Source organism: Schistocerca nitens, chromosome 1, assembly GCF_023898315.1.
Source record: "Schistocerca nitens isolate TAMUIC-IGC-003100 chromosome 1, iqSchNite1.1, whole genome shotgun sequence".
In the NCBI taxonomy this organism is placed as follows: Eukaryota; Metazoa; Arthropoda; class Insecta; order Orthoptera; family Acrididae; genus Schistocerca; species Schistocerca nitens.
Window position 1 is genome coordinate 384,727,171 of NC_064614.1, and position 19,022 is coordinate 384,746,192.

The 19,022-nt window shown below is 39.7% G+C and overlaps 1 protein-coding gene across 7 annotated transcripts in view; it reads left to right on the top strand.

Moving 5' to 3' along the window:
- LOC126249129 (kinesin-like protein KIF22) overlaps positions 1 to 19,022 on the top strand; it is a 317,400-nt gene that overhangs the window by 169,960 nt on the left and 128,418 nt on the right. For all 7 annotated transcript variants that reach the window (XM_049950791.1, XM_049950819.1, XM_049950826.1 and 4 more), the window contains 2 exons: positions 1,630 to 1,841; positions 14,156 to 14,310. In XM_049950791.1, coding sequence (XP_049806748.1) covers positions 1,630 to 1,841; positions 14,156 to 14,310 — 367 coding nt within the window. The remainder of the gene's footprint in view (positions 1 to 1,629; positions 1,842 to 14,155; positions 14,311 to 19,022) is intronic.

A 19,022-nucleotide genomic window follows, 5' to 3' on the forward strand; every position in this document is an offset into this window, starting at 1 on the left:
GCACTGCCAATAGCTACCTTCAAGCAGTAGCTTCATCCCATCAGTGGGTATCTAGTACCTTGTCAAAAGAATATAACTGAAATCTAATGACAAACTTGAGATCTCTATACAGTCGAAAAACAGCAATCGAAACTTGTGTGTACCACTCCATAAATTATCTCCCTTGATCTTTAGGTTACGAGATTGCAAACTTTCAGTGGTATAGCTCAGATGTTTGTGAGTAAATATGACACTAGAAGGTCATGGGTGGAAAACAAATAACAGAAAGAGTAAAGATAACCACACATGAAATAACTGAACCATTAACCAGTTGAAAGGCATATAAACAAGACTTAAATTGTCACTATGCTTTAGGACAATTTCCTTCATCAGAGAAAACTAATGAAAACATTCGCTTCCACACTGTTCTGGCCAGGACAATGTAGACCTGTCTTCTTTTGTTTGTTAACTTTGAAGAATTTCGTTGTTCATAAGCTTAGCATGAGCACCAATCTTGAATCTTGCATATGTACTTGCTGACCACTCATTGGTTCCACTTTATCAATAGGCTACACCATTTGGTTTTTTCTCTTCTAGTGGTGTGCAGTGGTACTGCAGTGTGGGAATGCATTGTGCACCAGAACTGCAGACTGCAAACAAACAAAGATTAATTACATAACTTCATTTTTTCAAGGTGATAATTGGAACAATAACTACCCTTCATATATTGTGAGTGGTTACCTTTTCTCTTTTCATTAGCTGATTGTTTATTTTTCTCATTCACTAATTAATACCATCAAGTAATAAAACAACATTTTATTTCACCTTAAAAGCTAAGGTAAAGGTAGTTGCCTGGGGAGGCTTCTATCAAGTACATAGTTTACATGAAAAACATTTTCATGATCTTTCCACTTTTACCACTCAATTACGTTACTGGTTTGGAAAGGTATAAACTATACAGTATCTACCAAACTGTGGCCATCTTGGCCTTAATAGAAAGAAAATTGGGTGGGAGAATCATCTTTATGTAATGTCTGTCATTTTCATATTCACTAACAATTTGGTCATACATAAAGCTAAACTGTCCATGTTTTATATCTTATCTCTTAATTCTGTGTTCTTTGATAATTTTGTTTTGTTTCTTTTCTTTTCACAGTTTTGTATTGACTAACAGGAGTAAATTCTTTTGTTGTTGATTTCTGCTTCATACGCAGCACAAATGTGCAAACATGCTACATTTAGTGACACTGAAATTTCACATTATAAGCTGAACTTGTGTTTAATTTATAATACCCTGTTAGTGTTGCTTCAAGTAGTGTTTTTTTCAAAATCTATAACTGAAAACAAGCTCCTACTCTGTGAGTGATTCGTGAAAGTTACTTATGACTCGTATATTCTCGTCCTATCTAGCCCAGTAATAGCTGTTAACTAAGTGAGAAACAACACATAATGTGCTTCCTCTGGTGTACGATATAATAGTAACAAATATCATGTGTTACATAGGATGGGACATTATGGTTAACATGTTGGAGGAGTATAGTCTTTGCTCATGCTATATGTATAGTTGGCTTGAGAAATCTTTTATTGCCCTGTGAAAGTAATTTGACCTTTCTTCCTATATTTATCTGAAATATTTTTTTTTTTTTCCAGAAATGATGTACTACTGTCAGAGTTACACATGGTAGATCTTGCAGGATCAGAAAGAGCAAAGAGAACAGGCACCTGTGGTGATGCTTTCCAGGAAGCTGTATGTATCAATAGAGGCCTGCTGGAGCTGGGAAACGTAATTCAGAGCTTATCATCAGGCCGTCATGGAAATCATGTTCCATATCGAAATTCTCTTCTCACTTCTGTGCTACATGGTTTGTTACAGAATTAAATGTCAATTATTTATGTTAAATTTAAACATAAGTTCGGCAATGTATGGTAACTCTGCATATATAGAACTGTAAACTTTGCAACTTTAGACGTTTTATGATGGTGCTTTTAATTCAGTCAATAAGTTTATTATATATGTACTTATAAATCAAGGAAGGGAACAAAATTTGAGATTTGCAGCTAAAGTTACTTAGCCGATTTTTACCTATAGTAATTATCACCCCCCTCCCACCCCCGCGCCAAATTTACAGTATGCAAATTGATTTTGCTTTTATAACAATACCGTAGAAACAGAAAAACTCATAAATGGAATACACGTTTATGAGCTTTGATTGCTAACGAAATGAATACATTTCCAGCTAAAAGCTTCTGTTTAACCCAAGTAGATGGCACAGAAATTGCCTTGGCTCTCCCAAGCAGTGTGGTACACATGCAACATAACATTACAATCTCAATTAATATATATTAGAAGACACAACTTTGTCCTTTACGCAACTGTTAAAAAAATCTTTAGTCGGCAGCTTGATATTCGGATGGCCAGATAAGCACAAAATTCCTTTTAAAAGACTCACAGAGATCCGTAGACGAAAGTGGTATCTCATATTGCCCCCTCCATTTCCAGTGTCGCAGAATACGATTCCCATAACAATAGAGCAATAATTACTATATAATCCTCAACAGTAATGTTAATGACTGACTATACTACTTAAGTATCTTTGAACAGACACTCATATTATCATTTTCCTTTCCATAAATTTTCTCAACTGTAGATAAAGAACAACTACTCTTTCTGTAGAAACATTTCTTCTCTATGCTTTCATAACTTTAACATCAGTCACATAAAAAAAAAATAATAATAATAATAATAAAATGGGAATAACGAGACCTTTTATCTTGAAACTTTCAAACTAACTCTTCAAATGACCATTTTCTCCAGTATCTCACCCTTTTCCACTTTACCAAATCCATTTGCAACTTTAGATGACCGAGAAGCATTTATTACCTTTACGAATTTCTGTTGTAAAAATACATTCACTCTTTCTCTCATACAAACGGTTCCCGATGTCAGTGAATCTGTTAACATTGGGTACTTCAGTTATTTGTTATACCTTCAGCAAGTGATAACCATTTCACTTCCTTTGATTTATAGCTATTTCATATCACTGTCAGAACATGTTTGTTTAGGACAACTTTTCCTTTTCATTTGGGTGCTCTGAAGCTAAAAGCATCTCAAATTACAGTCAGTTTACTCCAAGCATTACCTACATACTTCTGTTACCATCATCAGCTCCTCAGCTTAACATAACAAAAATAGCGATCCAGGGAATTCACCTAACATCACTTCGTAACTATTCTCCCATCACACTTTATCTTTCTCGTAATTCATAAGAACTTTCTTTTGCTCCAAGGTATCCACGTTACTGATGTAAGTGACAAGTAAGTGACTTTATTCTTCCTGAAAAATGACAGTATAACATTGCCTCTATTCACTTAACAAGCCTTAATTGTAATTTGTCAGCCCTACTTGTTCATAAACTATTCTATCAGTTCTATAAGCTTTCCATGCACTTGGCAACAATAAATAAAATGACCTCATATCAATGTTTTATTTTTAATACTTACACTAATTAAACTCATTTCTTAAAACAGTCATCCCTCCAGTTAGTGCAGTTACTACAGACACCAGAATTACTTTCTATTATCCCCTCGGATTTTGTAGTAGCCATCTTCTGTATTATAAAGCCGCCTCCAGCCCGACACTCCCTCTGCGTTTATATACACTACACATAGAGCTTATACTGTATGAGATGGAAAAAAGAAAAGAAAATACATTATGGATACACATATTAACAAGAACGTTTGGTTCACTCTTTTCTCACCTGCCATTATATAAATTCACTTGCAATACATACAAAATTGTAATAAAAACTAAAATTTAAGGTGGCCATTGTGCACAGTTCTTATAGCCTGGCAGATATGATTGATTTGGTTTCCTAACCTTAATTGTAAAGTCACAACCATCCCCATCATTATGGTATGTGCCATAAAATAGTTGTCATTGTTGTGGAGCCAGTCATCTTCTTTTATATTCTTTTTTGAGTAGCTTGACAATTCACTCTCTCTTTATTGAGCAAGGTGGTGCAGTGGTTAGCACACTGGACTTACATTATGGAGGATGATGATTCAAGACCGCATCCGACCATCCTGATTTAAGTTTTCCGTCATTTCCTTACATCACTTCAGGCTTCTTTGAAAAGGCGTGGCTGACTTCCTTCCCTATCCTTCTCTAATCCGATGGAACTGATGACTTCGCTGTTTGGTGGAGCTCTCATTTGTCATCAGGTGAGCCATATGAAAAGATTTCCATTGTGATTATGGTGGCACAACGTGAGTTAACAGACTTTGAACGAGAAATGGTTGTTCGATCTAGACACATGGGACATTCCATTTTGGAAATCATTAGGGAATTCAGTATTCTGAGATCCACAGTGTCAAGAGTGTGTGGAGAATGTCACATCTGAGGCATCACCTCTCACTGAAGTAACCCAGTGCCCAATGGCCTTCAGTTAACAACCAAGAGCAGTTGCATTTGCATAGAGTTGTCAATGCTAACAGACAAGCAACAGTTTGTGAAATGACAACAAAAATCAATGTCAGACGTACACTAACATATCATTTAAGACAGTGCAGCAAAATTTGGCATTGGTAGGCTATGGCAGCAGACATCTGACTTAGGTAACTGTGTTAACAGTATGATATTGCATGCAGCGCCTCTCCTGGACTTGTGACCATACTGGTTGGCCCCTAGATGACTGTAAAAATGAGGCCTGGTCAGATGAATCACAATTTCAGGTAGGCTTTGGGTGTGGTGCAGATCCCACCAAGCCATGGACTCAAGTTGTCAACAAGGCACTGTGAAAGCTTGTGGTGGCTCCATAATGGTGTAGGCTGTGTTTACATGGAATGGACTGGGTCCTCTGGTCCAACAGAACTGACGATTGACTGGAAATGCTACTTGGAGACCAATTGCAGCCATTCATGGACTTTGTGTTCCCAAACAATGATGGAATTTTTATGGATGACAGTGCACCATGTCAAGAGGGCCACACTTTTTTGCAATTTGTTTGTAGAACATTCTGGATAATTCAAGCTAATGATTTTGCCACCTAGATCATCCAACATGAAACCCATCGAACATTTATGGGGCATAATAGAGAGGTAAGCTTGTGCACAAGGTCCTGCACCAGCAACACAACATTATGGATGGCTATAGATGCAGCATGGATTAATATTTCTGCATGCGACCTCCAGTGACTTGTTTAGTCCATGCCACTTTGAGTTGCTGCAGCTTGCTGGGCAAAGGGAGGTCCGACATGATACTGGGAAGTATCCCATGACTTTTGTCACCTAAGTGTATTACCACTTCAGGATGAGGGATTCTTAATATTATATATGTGTCTTTAAACAGTTGAAAGAATTTCTGTTTCCTTCCAATATTTATTGCTCTTGTTAATCCTTTTAACATATACTGTCTCATCAGTCTTAAATTTATTAACATTTGTTACATTCAATAGTGGTTGTATTATTTATTGGGCACTGTTTCGTAATTTTTTCTAACAATTTCATTTACTGTTTCTTTTTCAAGTCATTCTATTCAAGGATAACTAATCTCCTTTAATACTGGTTCACCTATTATTCCTCCCTTTACAATTTCTCAGGGTGCCATTCCTGTGCTAAAGTGTGGCAAATCGTTTAAAACGATTTCAATCTGGGATATTAACTCTGGCCAGTGGGAATGTCGCTTCATACGATGTGTTCTTAGAAGCAACTTGATTGTTTCATCAACTTTTCAGATCAATTTGAGGTTTAGGAAATGGAGAGATTTCGGAAAAGTTGACCAGAACCACGGGTCAGGGGAGTCTTTTACTTTCATCCCTATTCCTTCATCGTCAACCCTTCTGCCAGACGAAGGTGGCACTGGCTCAAAAACTTGCAAATATCTACCCTTTTATGTGGTGTGCTCGAAAAGTAATGGAAATTTTTTTTTTCTTAAAGAATCTTTATTTATTCACTAACATCAACTTTGTCCACTTCAAAGTAACTCCCCCTCAGATATAATACACTTGTGCCAGCTTGTTTTCCAATCTTGGAAGTACTTTTAGAATTCACTTTTCATTCTGGTGTTCAGCTGCTTCCGCAACTCTGTTTTTATCTCATCAGTGGTCGCAGAAAAAGTCCTTTCATGGTTCTCTTCAGCCTTGGGAATAGAAAGAAGTCACAGGAGGGTCATATCTGATGAATACAGTGGTTGAGACAATATAATGGTTTTGTTTTTTTCCAAAACATCACAAACTGGCAATGAGGTCTGAGTGGGAGCATTATTGTGAGGCAATTCCTGTAAATGTTTTTGCCACAGTTCTGGTTGTTTTCTTCACATTGGTTCAGGTAGTATTTCTTACTGATGCATGACCATAAGGTAAGAACTCTGCACTAACCCATCATAATCAAAGAAATCATTCAGCTGTTCCTGAGTGATGTCTACCTGACATCATTTATATGATTAATGGAAAATCTCATATAAAGATGTGAAACAAATACTAACAAAGAGATAGAGGGGCTGGCCAGTACTTACCTCAGCTCAGTACAGCCGATAGATACACAAAAAACAGAACCGAAAATTTACGTTCCTAGCTTTCGGAACAAATGTTCCTTCATCAGGGAGGAGAGAGGGGAAAGAAAGGGAAGAAGGGAAAGTGGATTCAGTTACTCATAACCCAGGTCATGAAGCAACAGGGAAAGGAAAACAGGGAGGGTAGCAAGGATGGAGGTATGGTTGTCAGAGGGAAGCCAAAGATATGTTTTATGCCCAAAACATCTGAAAAAATTGGCTTGGTAAGAGCCAGAGGACGTGCCAACATCATCAGAAACCTCTCTGATGGTGATACAGAAATTTTACAGAACCATTTTCTTTACTTCTTCCACATTGTCATCAGTGATTATGTGTTTGGATGTCCAAGGCATTTGTCATCTACAACGTCTTATCTACCCTTTTTGAAACATTTATACCACTTGTAATCTCTTGTCTTACTCATAATAGATTTGCCAATAGTCACAGTCAATATTTCAAATTCAGTGCTGCAGTTTATTCCATTTTTCAAGCAAAATTTAATGCAGATTCTTTGATCCATCTTTTTTGTAAGTAAAAATTCGCTGAGCAGTTGAAAACATGTATAACCTTTTCGACTCTCAACAATAAACTAAATACCCAAAACAGCTGAAAATTCAAACATACATCTGGAACACATATATCAAGACAAAAAAATTTGTAAAGTGAATGTGTAAAGGCCACAAAATTAAGAAAATATCCATTACATTTCGATCACACTTCATATGTGTGTTCTCCTGCTGCCGGTAACTTTTTTACCTGGTTCTTTTGCATTTCCCCCAACACTTTGGTATTTCACATTGATTTTGTACTTTCTCTTTCCGAACCCTGTTTTAGTGAATGCTACTGAACTGCTGGCTATTTAACAATTTTTCTGCATTGTGTCTTTATTAATTACTGACTTCTGCAGCTGTTCCTAGTTGATTCAGAATATCAGAATCCATTACTTTTCTTAAGGTCAAGTACTGTTCCATTGGCAACTGAGCAGTCAAGGCCCAGTAAAATTCTCAGTGTCAAATCCGTTACTACTAACTTGGATTTCTGGATGTGAATTCCTCCTCAACCTTTTTATTTTGGAACCTGTGGTTTGGTTGATGCTTGTACTTACATGCGTAGAATGTCAAGTGCGTACATCATCTCATAAGGTGATCTGAAAACTCATAATTTCCGTAGATAATTAGTTTGCCGTTTGCAGTAGTCAACTGGACTCACTGCTCAGTTCCAATCTGCCGTGCTGATTGTTCTTCCTCATTTGGCAGTAGTGCTTTGAGCTGAAAGATAGTCTGCTGTCAAACTAACATCACCAAATCAGCAAACACCGAGACATCAGTCTGACTTATATATTCCTCAACATAATAAACAATATTTTATGTTAACACCTTGCAGAACATCAATTTAATATTACAATTGCCAGAGCAGACAATGCTCTGTATGTGACAGATCGCCAGCCAAGGTCTAGATAAACACCACTTGGTATCCCTGCACAGGAAGAATCCGGTTGCACATTGTCGTACATGGTGCTATTCCATGTGCTGAGCTCATCTCTGGTGCAGCACCAACACAGAATAAGGAGTAAGCGGCTCCAGATCACAGAGCAGGTGGTGATGTTTTAACACTTGTTTTGCTCCCCAGACATACAGCTTCCCCAGATTACTCCATCTCTGCACAGTATTTCACACACAGTGGACTGTCTGTTCTCTTTTCCTAACTACAGACATATTTTGTCAGCTAAGTTAAACCTTGAGTGTGACATGCGATTTCCCTGTGACACTACATATCCCGCCATGGAGGTGAAATATGTCGGAATCATTCATTTCTCTTGAGCTTGTAGTGCTTCTTGAATAACTTAACGCCTTTTTAATATTTTATTACTGATACTGACACTTTACACATGCCTTTTAATACTACTCATGATGTTATTTTCTTTTGAGATAACGAGGAAATAGAAACTTCATAATTCGATTTCAGTTTATTTTTTACAATATTTGTATACCTTTGCACATTTTTCAGAACATATTTTTTTTAAATTTATTTTTCTGGTGCCTGTATGAGGAACCATATTCCAACTTTGGAACTTGTGTGAAAGTTTTCACTTACATTTCTTTACATCATAATATGTAACTCTTTTGTTATTCTCCTGCAAAAATTATCACTGCAATTAATACTGCTTTGTCGTTTGGATGGTGCTTTTGGAATAGTATCTCTTAATTTCTTATAATAACCAAAACATTACCTACATTCAGAGAAGAAAATATTCCTGCATTATTCATGATACCTTATGGGTCAGTGTTCTATATCGAATCTAATTTACTCCCTACAGATCATCTTGTCCCTGAGTCCATCTTACCGAGGCATAGGTCATCTCAGCAGTGATTCCATTTAAACTTTTTTTTTTAAGGCCTGGCCCAGGTCATTCACCTAGGCTATTTACCACCTAATCTCCGTATGTATACACATTTTGCTGCCCTTAATACTACTTCGTGGAGCACCTTACCTCCTTGCATATATTGTTTTAATTTGGCTCTCATCCTCCTACATAACACTACCCTTAATTTTTTAAAAGATATTTCATGTTCTTTCTCCCAGTAGCTTTACATTGTTCCTCTCCTTTGAGGTGTTCTGTGTTACTATCTTAATAATGGAGCTGCTTTGTAGTAATTTCATACCCCGTTTCTCCTGTTCAGTTAACTGTTACCTGCATATTTAAGATGTTAGCACAGCATTCACTTCCTTCTAAGAACCTGGCTTACTTTTGTAATGTTCCCTCCACTCTCTCCCCCCTGCCCTACACAAAGATGATGTAGCTAACATCAAAAGCAACCTCAGTACAATAAGTGTTTTCTTGTTTGTATCTGTCAGTATTTACTTGTTAGTGTGTATGTGCAGGTATGTTTGTACTTGCGTATTAGGCCTGTGTCCTCAAACAGTCATGTTTCCAAGCCACTAGTCTCAAGCCTGTTGTTTCTTCTGTTCACTGAGCCCCTATACAATATGTTTAAAACCAACCCCACATATGCACATTGTATAAAAGGTAAACAATAATGTCCCCATACGATGAGTATGAAAGTTGGTGTCACACACTTGTCAAGACATTGTAATTGTAATGGTATTGCACTGTTGTAGATTTTCCTTGTAGTCAGAACTCAATTATCTTATTCTCCCTTTAATGTAGAGCATTACATGCTACCTGATATCCACAGGTATAAAATATATTTATATTTCATAAGGGTTATTCATCATTTTTATTGCAGGTACATTTACAGTATTTATTTATATGTTTCTTCTCAGTAATGTATTTTAAGTAATAAGATAGGACAGTAGAAGTATAGTGATTTGCTGATGAAAGAATATTAAGAGAGTGAAGAATCAGTGTAAGGTAAAGGAAAAGTTGAAGTACTGCATTGACTAACTCAGTGCCTTACATGCATCACAACACATAGACCACGTAAGGCCATGGTTTCCTTAAGGTTTCAATGAATTTACAATGTTCCACCTCCTGACCTTGGCCCCTAGACTTGTATTGTTTCCCAAGATTTGGGCATCTGTTCTGTGGCGTCGACGTATCTTGATGTTACATTTATTGCTCTTACATTCTCTATGTTTCCAGCATGATTGGATACAAACATATGTGATATTATGTTTTGTTGTTCCCACTTCCTTTTATTATTACATCATTGTGTAGCATTATTGACATTGCAAAAATTAGTTTCTTTTCTTTTCTGAAATCTGTTTGAGTGTCGGTTGTTCTCATGTTCCTTGTGAGATGTATTGTCCCTTCATATGGATTCCCCTCGCTTCGTATTTAAAATATCTAAACCTCCAATAGAACATAAAAAGATTGTTTACTGTTGACCAACCTCAATACTATATTTATTTTCTAACAAAGTAAGGGAGTCTCCTCACTAGTACTTTTAGTAAGTATTTCCTCCAGTTGGTTGTTTAAATACTTCCCCCTGCTCAGCTGTCACTCTATATATTATTTATAGCTACTTCAAGAATTGATAAAAATTTTGGGTCTAGTAGGTCCAAAGTTAATTTTTCCTATGCAGCCTCAGACCAATACTTTCTTTTAAAGATTTCCTGAAAGTCGTTCCTTGATCTGAATTCTTCTGAATGTGCTGTACCCCATTCAGCCACATCCCTGTCCAATAACTCAATGCAGGATTTACCTTTGTGGAATCTTCCCAACGTTGAGGCAAGGGTTGTGACAATACTTGTAAAAAACATGTAGGGTGTACATCTCCATCCAGTTTAAATTTAGGGAATTGCTTTGCCAAATTTGTGCTGCTCCCTAATTGAAGTTTCATTTGGTACCACAGTAGTATTCAATCTTATTCTTTACTCTAGCTCCACCTTTTTTTTCTCTGTTTCATCCCACAATTAATTAAATTCTTGTTCTGTCTTCAAAGCATCTTCCTCCAAATGAGATGTGTTACTGAACATAAAATCTTACTCATGATATCTCTGATCAACTATAGCTTTCATTTTTTCCTCCAAACTAGTGTCCTTTTCAATCCCTAAAGTCTCTAGCCATTTTTGGATGTGTCTCACCTGGCCATGCACATTGCAGAATTGATGTTGCTTGTTCACATTCATTTGTAGTAAAGTATTATTAAATTCTAGGAACTGTTCTCGTACCGTGTTCCTCACTAAACCACATTGTTTGTCCTTTCGTCTCCAGCCTCCCTTTTATATGAATCTAATGACTTTTGTAAGTCTAAAATTCTATTGTTTGTTTCTACTTTCTCTTGCCTCGATTTACTGATACGGATATGTAAATCGTTTCCCAGCTTTTCTGAACTAGTCTTTGTATTTTCTATGCTAGCAAACACTTTTTTCTTTCACTCTTCAGTTCATTTGTGGTATTGTATGTTATTTTGCTTAAATCATCTCTTAAGTCATGTATCAACTAATTTGTTAGTTCAAATAGTAAATCACAGAGGCCTATCAGTATTTATGATGCCATTTTACATATTATTATATCCCTGATGAATAATCAAAGCAGGGACAAGTGTTCTTAGACAGCAAGCTGCTTGGTTGGCTGCTCTCTATTTTTTGTTATCAGCAATTTGTGTTTCATCAACTGGTGTCATCACTCCTTTTTGTATTTTGTTGATAATTCACTGTAGTCAGACACATTTGCTTTTTCCCACTACTAATAAACAATTTTTCATGACTTTGCTCTACCAAAGTAGAATTGTTTTTTTTTTTTTTTCTTTTTTCTTTGTTTGGGTCATCTAAGGACCATGCACCAATTTCAATGCTTCCTCCTTTGTTGTTGTTGTTTCTTTTTCCTTATTCTTTCATCTTTTCACTATGTATCCTTCTCCTCAGACTATTTTGACCCTGTCTTCTTCTCCCTCCTGCCTTGGAATTCTTCCATTTTCAACACTTTCCTCTTGAAACTCTTTCTGTTGCATCTTTCCACTTACGTTGTTTCTTTCCAAATCTTTCCTAACTTCTTGAATCCAGGCTATAGTTGACTTCTTGTCCCAAAGATATTTAAAAATCTGTTTGGTTAACCTGTTGCTGTTCATTCTGTTCAATGTATTGTTTTTATTTTATTTTTCTGCTTTTTTTTTCCCCCTCCATATTTAATACAGTGTTGTTAATGTCTGTTGTCAAGGGCAACCATCTGATTTTCGTAGCAAAATCTTTCTTGTTTTGCAATAGTCGCTCTCTTTCCGCTGCTCCACTATAATTCACATCAGTCAGAGGGCGCCAAATGCGGTGTGCCAGTGGTTTGATTGGAGCTTGTACGTAAGTGTGTATTATGTGCAATTGTGTAAACAGTCTCATCAGGTGTTTTGAATACTCATGATATCTATAAGTAATTCGATAACCCTTTGCAGTAGTGGATCACCTGCTAGTTGTGCATGGATCTGTAAGAATAGAACACTGACCAATAAGATATTATGAATAATGGAGAAGTATTTTCCTCTATGAATGAAGGTAATGTGTTGGTTCTTAGAAGAAATTAAGAAATGGTATTCTAAAATAGTACATCTGTTAGTGGATACCAGGAGTGAAGCTAGTATATTATCTTAGGAATTTTGTGTGGAAAATTAGGAAAAATTGAAATCTCACTCATTCACATTAACCAATGTTCACCTCATTCCAAAAGAAAACAGGTTGAGGAGAAATGCACATCCAGTTATCCGTGTTATTGGTAGTGGATTTTAATCTGAGAGTTTTATTGGGCCTCGACTGCTTGGTTTCCAATGGAGTAGTGCTTAACCTTAAGAGAAATAATGGATATTGGTACTAATGGCAAGGTACAAAGGATCACATTAAAAATAATAAATAGCACTTTTATTATTTCACTGACAAAAAAAAAATCTAAAATCTTTTGATTAATATTTTAAAATTAATTTACATCTGACTACCTGAAGTTAATGATGTTTCTTGACCATTTGCTAATTTAAATATTTTTCTTTTTAACTTGGCCTAAGAAAATTAACAGGGGGTACTGGACCTCTACTTATTTATTATTCAAACTTTTATACATTGGTCGATAAGGTGTTGAATAATAGAAAACAACTTAATACCCCACTAATTCTTTTGCAAAGTCTGACCTACACTTCCTACCCAAAAAGAATAAAACAAAAATCAGAGCAAATCTTATAATGCTCTTCAACTTTTATTCCTGCCAGGGAGGAGAGAAGACTTTTCCTTTTTCAGGTGTTGCCTTCTAACCTGCCCGTAGCTCTCCCACTGTTATTGTACACAATATTTTGTAATGTCTGAGAGTTGAAGTGCACTCTGTTTCCTACCTTACTGTGTATTAATATAAGAGTCTAGAATATGATACATTACTGTGCTTCAGGATGATTGCTCAGGATTAACACTTTTGAAATTTTTTTACCAAGGTCCCCAGACAGGCAAAGGGGCAGTGATTTTATTCATTACATTAGTTGTAATAATAATGGCCTTCAAATTTAGTGGCCAACTCTGGTTGGTTGCTTTTTTTTTTTTGTGCAAGTGATGGAATTGATGTCTGACAGTATCTGTGGTCTACCTTCTCATTGCTAGATGACTGCAGTTGCCATGGCTCTTTTAACCAGTGTAACCCACATGCAACCACAGTATTACAATCTCAGAATCTCATTTAATATTTTCATTAGAACACACACACACACACACACACACACTCACACACACACACACACACACACACACACACACACACACAGAAATTTGTCCTTTACACACTTCTTCAGGGTAGGGGGAGGGAGGTGAGCCGGAAATCTTTGATTAGCATCTACACATTCTGATGTGTGTGTGTGTGTATGGGGGGGGGGGGGGGGGGGCGATGTCTCACAGTTTCTTTTGCAGATAGAGCCCTACATGTCACTTGCAGTTGACTACAACTTCATTACTCGCCTAAAGTGTACCTTCAAGCCTTGCATTTTGGGTGCAGCACCGATTATCGAATGTGTACAAATACAGTCTCCTAGGAGAGTTATATATTGATATGTGGTTAAATTAGTTAATTAAATTTATTGTTGTTATTTTGTTTACCAATGTTGGATATCCTGGGTTCATTTCCAGGATCAATTTATATTCCTTTGTAACAGTTCTTGTATTTATAAGTTTGTCATATAGTATTTTGTCTTTATCTTGCCGTTAAAGGCTCTTTACAGATTCATAATATGATTGCCATGATAGCGTGTGTAAGTCCTTCAGAACTTGACATGGCTGAGACTCTCAACACACTTCGTTTTGTTGAGAAATCCAAGAAGGTTATGCAGGCGATTGAGATAAATAAGGTTGTCCAACGCCACAAGGTAAATCCATAACAAGTTTTTATTCTGAACTTAATATAATACAAAATTTCTCACATGAGACATATTCCTAAATGATTTTTATTGTTATGATGGATTGGATATATAGGGGAAGGCAAAGAATGTTGTGTGGCTTGACATCGAATTGGTTGAGTGTCATACTACAAATCCACAGTTCTGGCATTCAGTCTCCAGTTCATCATAGGTTTTTTCCTTTTTCTTTTCTCTTTTTTTCTCCTCTCTCACTTTATTGCTTTTTTCACCCTGGGAAATGATGTGTATGTATAAAAAAATGTCAAGTTGCATTATGGTTCAGATTCCATGTTAAATTATGAGTCTTCCTATAACTGGGTGTGTCAGTTCAAGCATCTTAGGAAGGCAACTGCATTCCATCTCCAATAGGACGTTCTGGTTGGAGACAGCTTTAGCTGTCTGAGTAGTAAAGTAGAGAAATTGTAAATGCTGTTAAACTGCAATCCCATTATACACTCCTGGAAATGGAAAAAAGAACGCATTGACACCGGTGTGTCAGACCCACCATACTTGCTCCGGACACTGCGAGAGGGCTGTACAAGCAATGATCACACGCACGGCACAGTGGACACACCAGGAACCGCGGTGTTGGCCGTCGAATGGCGCTAGCTGCGCAGCATTTGTGCACCGCCGCCGTCAGTGTCAGCCAGTTTGCCGTGGCATACGGAGCTCCATCGCAGTCTTTAACACTGGTAGCATGCCGCGACAGTGTGGACGTGAACCGTATGTGCAGTTGCCGGACTTTGAGCGAGGGCGTATAGTGGGCATGCGGGAGGCCGGGTGGACGTACCGCCGAATTGCTCACCACGTGGAGCGTGAGGTCTCCACAGTACATCGATGTTGTCGCCAGTGGTCGGCGGAAGGTGCACGTGCCCGTCGACCTGGGACCGGACCGCAGCGACGCACGGATGCACGCCAAGACCGTAGGATCCTACGCAGTGCCGTAGGGGACCACACCGCCACTTCCCAGCAAATTAGGGACACTGTTGCTCCTGGGGTATCGGCGAGGACCATTCGCAACCGTCTCCATGAAGCTGGGCTACGGTCCCGCACACCGTTAGGCTGTCTTCCGCTCACGCCCCAACATCGTGCAGCCCGCCTCCAGTGGTGTCGCGACAGGCGTGAATGGAGGGACGAATGGAGACGTGTCGTCTTCAGCGATGAGAGTCGCTTCTGCCTTGGTGCCAGTGATGGTTGTATGCGTGTTTGGCGCCGTGCAGGTGAGCGCCACAATCAGGACTGCATACGACCGAGGCACACAGGGCCAACACCCGGCATCATGGTGTGGGAAGCGATCTCCTACACTGGCCGTACACCACTGGTGATCGTCGAGGGGACACTGAATAGTGCACGGTACATCCAAACCGTCATCGAACCCATCGTTCTACCATTCCTAGACCAGCAAGGGAACTTGCTGTTCCAACAGGACAATGCACGTCCGCATGTATCCCGTGCCACCCAACGTGCTCTAGAAGGTGTAAGTCAACTACCCTGGCCAGCAAGATCTCCGGATCTGTCCCCCATTGAGCATGTTTGGGACTGGATGAAGCGTCGTCTCACGCGGTCTGCACGTCCAGCACGAACGCTGGTCCAACTGAGGCGCCAGGTGGAAATGGCATGGCAAGCCGTTCCACAGGACTACATCCAGCATCTCTACAATCGTCTCCATGGGAGAATAGCAGCCTGCATTGCTGCGAAAGGTGGATATACACTGTACTAGTGCCGACATTGTGCATGCTCTGTTGCCTGTGTCTATGTGCCTGTGGTTCTGTCAGTGTGATCATGTGATGTATCTGACCCCAGGAATGTGTCAATAAAGTTTCCCCTTCCTGGGACAATGAATTCACGGTGTTCTTATTTCAATTTCCAGGAGTGTATATCTAAGTCCGAAGATGTCTGGTTACTTTTATTATTACTAATCAAACAGTGGGAAATCGAGGATGGAATGTAACAATGTTATGAAAAGGAAGGTTGCCACTCACCCTTTAGTGGAGATGCTGAGTCGCAGATAGGCACAACAATAAGACTGAAAAAATAAATAAGTTTCCGTGCAACAAGGCTTTTGTCAAACCCACCCACCCACCCTCACACACACACACACACACACACACACACACACACACACACACACACACACACACACCTGCAGTCTCTGCCAGCAGAAGGCACACTGTTAGCAGCCGCAGCAGTGAGTGAAAGGAGTAGCAACAGGGTGGGGGTAAGGAGGAGACTGGGGCGGGAAGGAGGAGGGGTAGTAGGGTAGGGGGACAATGAAGTGCTGCTGGGGAGTGTGCAGGGACTGGGTGGAGAGAGTATAGTGTAGCTAGGCGCAGTTGGGAGGTTAGATGGATGGCAGAAGGAGGTGGCTGGGGGGAGTGGGGGCTGGGGGGAGGTAGTGGAACAGGAGATAAGTAAAAAAATTGAGTGCGTTGGTGGAATGAGAGCTGTGTAATGCTGGAATAGCAACAGGGTAGGTGCCTGTTGGGTGAGGACTATGACTAATGAAAGTTGGGACCAGGAGGGTTACAAGAACATAGGATATATAGCAGGGAGAGTTCCCACCTGCGCAACTCAGAAAAGTTGATGTTGATGGGAAGGATCGATATGGCACAAGCTATGAAGCAGTCATTGAAGTAAAGGATGTCATGTTGGGCAGCGTGTTCAGCAACAGGGTGGTCCACTTGTTTCGTGGCCATTCATGTGGATGAACAGCTTTTGGTTGTCGTGCCCACATGAACAGCAGCACAGTGGTTGTAGCTTAGCTTGTAGGTCACATGACTGGTTCCACGGGTAGCCTTGCCTTTGATGGGACAGGTGATGTTTGTGACCGATTGGAGTAGGTGGTGGTGGAAGGGGGAGCAGGTGTTATGTGGGGATGGGCTAATATCTTGTGTAGGTTCGGTGAATAGTGGAATACCACTCTGAGAGGGGTGGAAAGGATAGTGGGCTGAACATTTCTCATTTCAGGGCATGAGGTAGTCGGAACACTGGTAGAGGATGTAATTCATTTGCTCCAGTCCCAGACGGTACAGAGTTATGAGGGAAATGCCCCTCTGTGGCTGGACAGTGAGATTTTGGGAGGTGGCGGCCGACTGGAAAGATAAGGCATGGGATATTTGTTTTTGTACAAGGTTGTTTCAGTGAGACATTGTCCTCATCCATCCAGCCCCTTCCCTGTTCCCATTCCAGCACTACACAGCTCTCATTCCACCAACACGTGCAGTCTTTTTACTTCTGTCCTTCACCCCCCCCCCCCCCCCCCACACACACTCCCCCCATGCCCTCCATCTAACATTCCGAGTGCACCTAGCTGCCCTACCATCTCTCCCCCTAATCCCTGCGTGCTCCCCAGCAGCACTCTCCACTGTCCCCTACCCTACTATCCCTTGCCCTCTCCATCCCAGCCTCCTCCTTACCCCCACCCAATTGCCACTCCCATCATGCTATACTGTTGCCGCTTGCAGTGTGGCTTCAGTTGCCAGAGACTGCAGTCGTGTGTGTGTGAGTGTGTGTGTGTGTGTGTGTGTGTGTGTTGCGTTTGCAGTCGTGTGTGTGTGTGTGTGTGTGTGTGTGTGTGTTGCGTTTGCATTTGTGTGTGTGTGTGTGTGTGTGTGTGTGTGTGTGTGTGTGTGTGTGTGTAGTCTATCTTTGACAATGGTCTTGTTGGCCGAAAGTTTATTTGTGACAGTCTTTTTGCTGTGCTTTTCTGTGACTCAGCATCTCCGCTTTATTGTTACTAATTGTGCGACAATTAGACATTATTGCAGAAGAACAAATAAACTGTGTACATGATTTACAAATTTACAGACCCATTATTTGTATAATTTATAACATCTGCTGTAGCATCCAAGAAGTCCAAGGGGTTTCCAGGGTACGAATTTTGAGGGCTCACTCTTCAACAGTGTGTCTGACAGTCAGTGTTTGACAGCCACAGGCGTACTTTGAAGAGGTCGTCTCTCCCCATCTGTATCTGTAATTGGCCACCGCATCTCCCGTTGTTGGTCTGGATCCTGTTGAGTTCTGTATGTTCTCTGTGGCAGAGTAAGTTCCCATGTTTTGTTATGGCTTGAAGAAAGCTGTGAAGCCATGGTGGAGTAGTGTTGTACCATTCTTGTGTGCAATCTTTATGTAGATTGAAGTTATGTTCCACAGAGATGCTAGCTGTTTTCAGTGGGGATGTCTGGAGTAGAGTCTGTTGATTTGGATAGGTGGAATTTGCACATAAATTGGTAGCTGCTGGTTGTTGCACATTTTCTTATATTCTCTCAGAAGATTATTCTTTCTTCTCAGGTTAGCTGATGGAATGCAGCTCAGAATACTGGAGTGGACGTGATCATGCCAGTAACAGTCCACAAGAATCTTTACCAATATCTCGATGTGTATTCTGTTATACAATAGCCTTTCAAGTAATTTGTACATCATACGAAGATTTAACTTTTACAAGCTTTTGATCCCAATGGCTCCTTCTTCTGGCAGAAGAGTTGAAGGAGAAGGAAGAGCGATGAAGGAAAAGAACAGGAGAGGTTTAGGGAAAGGGGGTACAGTTCAGAAACGTCACCCAGAACCCCAGGTCAGAGGAGATTTATCGCACGGGATGATAAGGACAGACTGATTGTTGGGGACTGCACTGGACACGATTTGTGTACTGAGAAAAATCTGACAAATGGATCTCATTTCAGGGC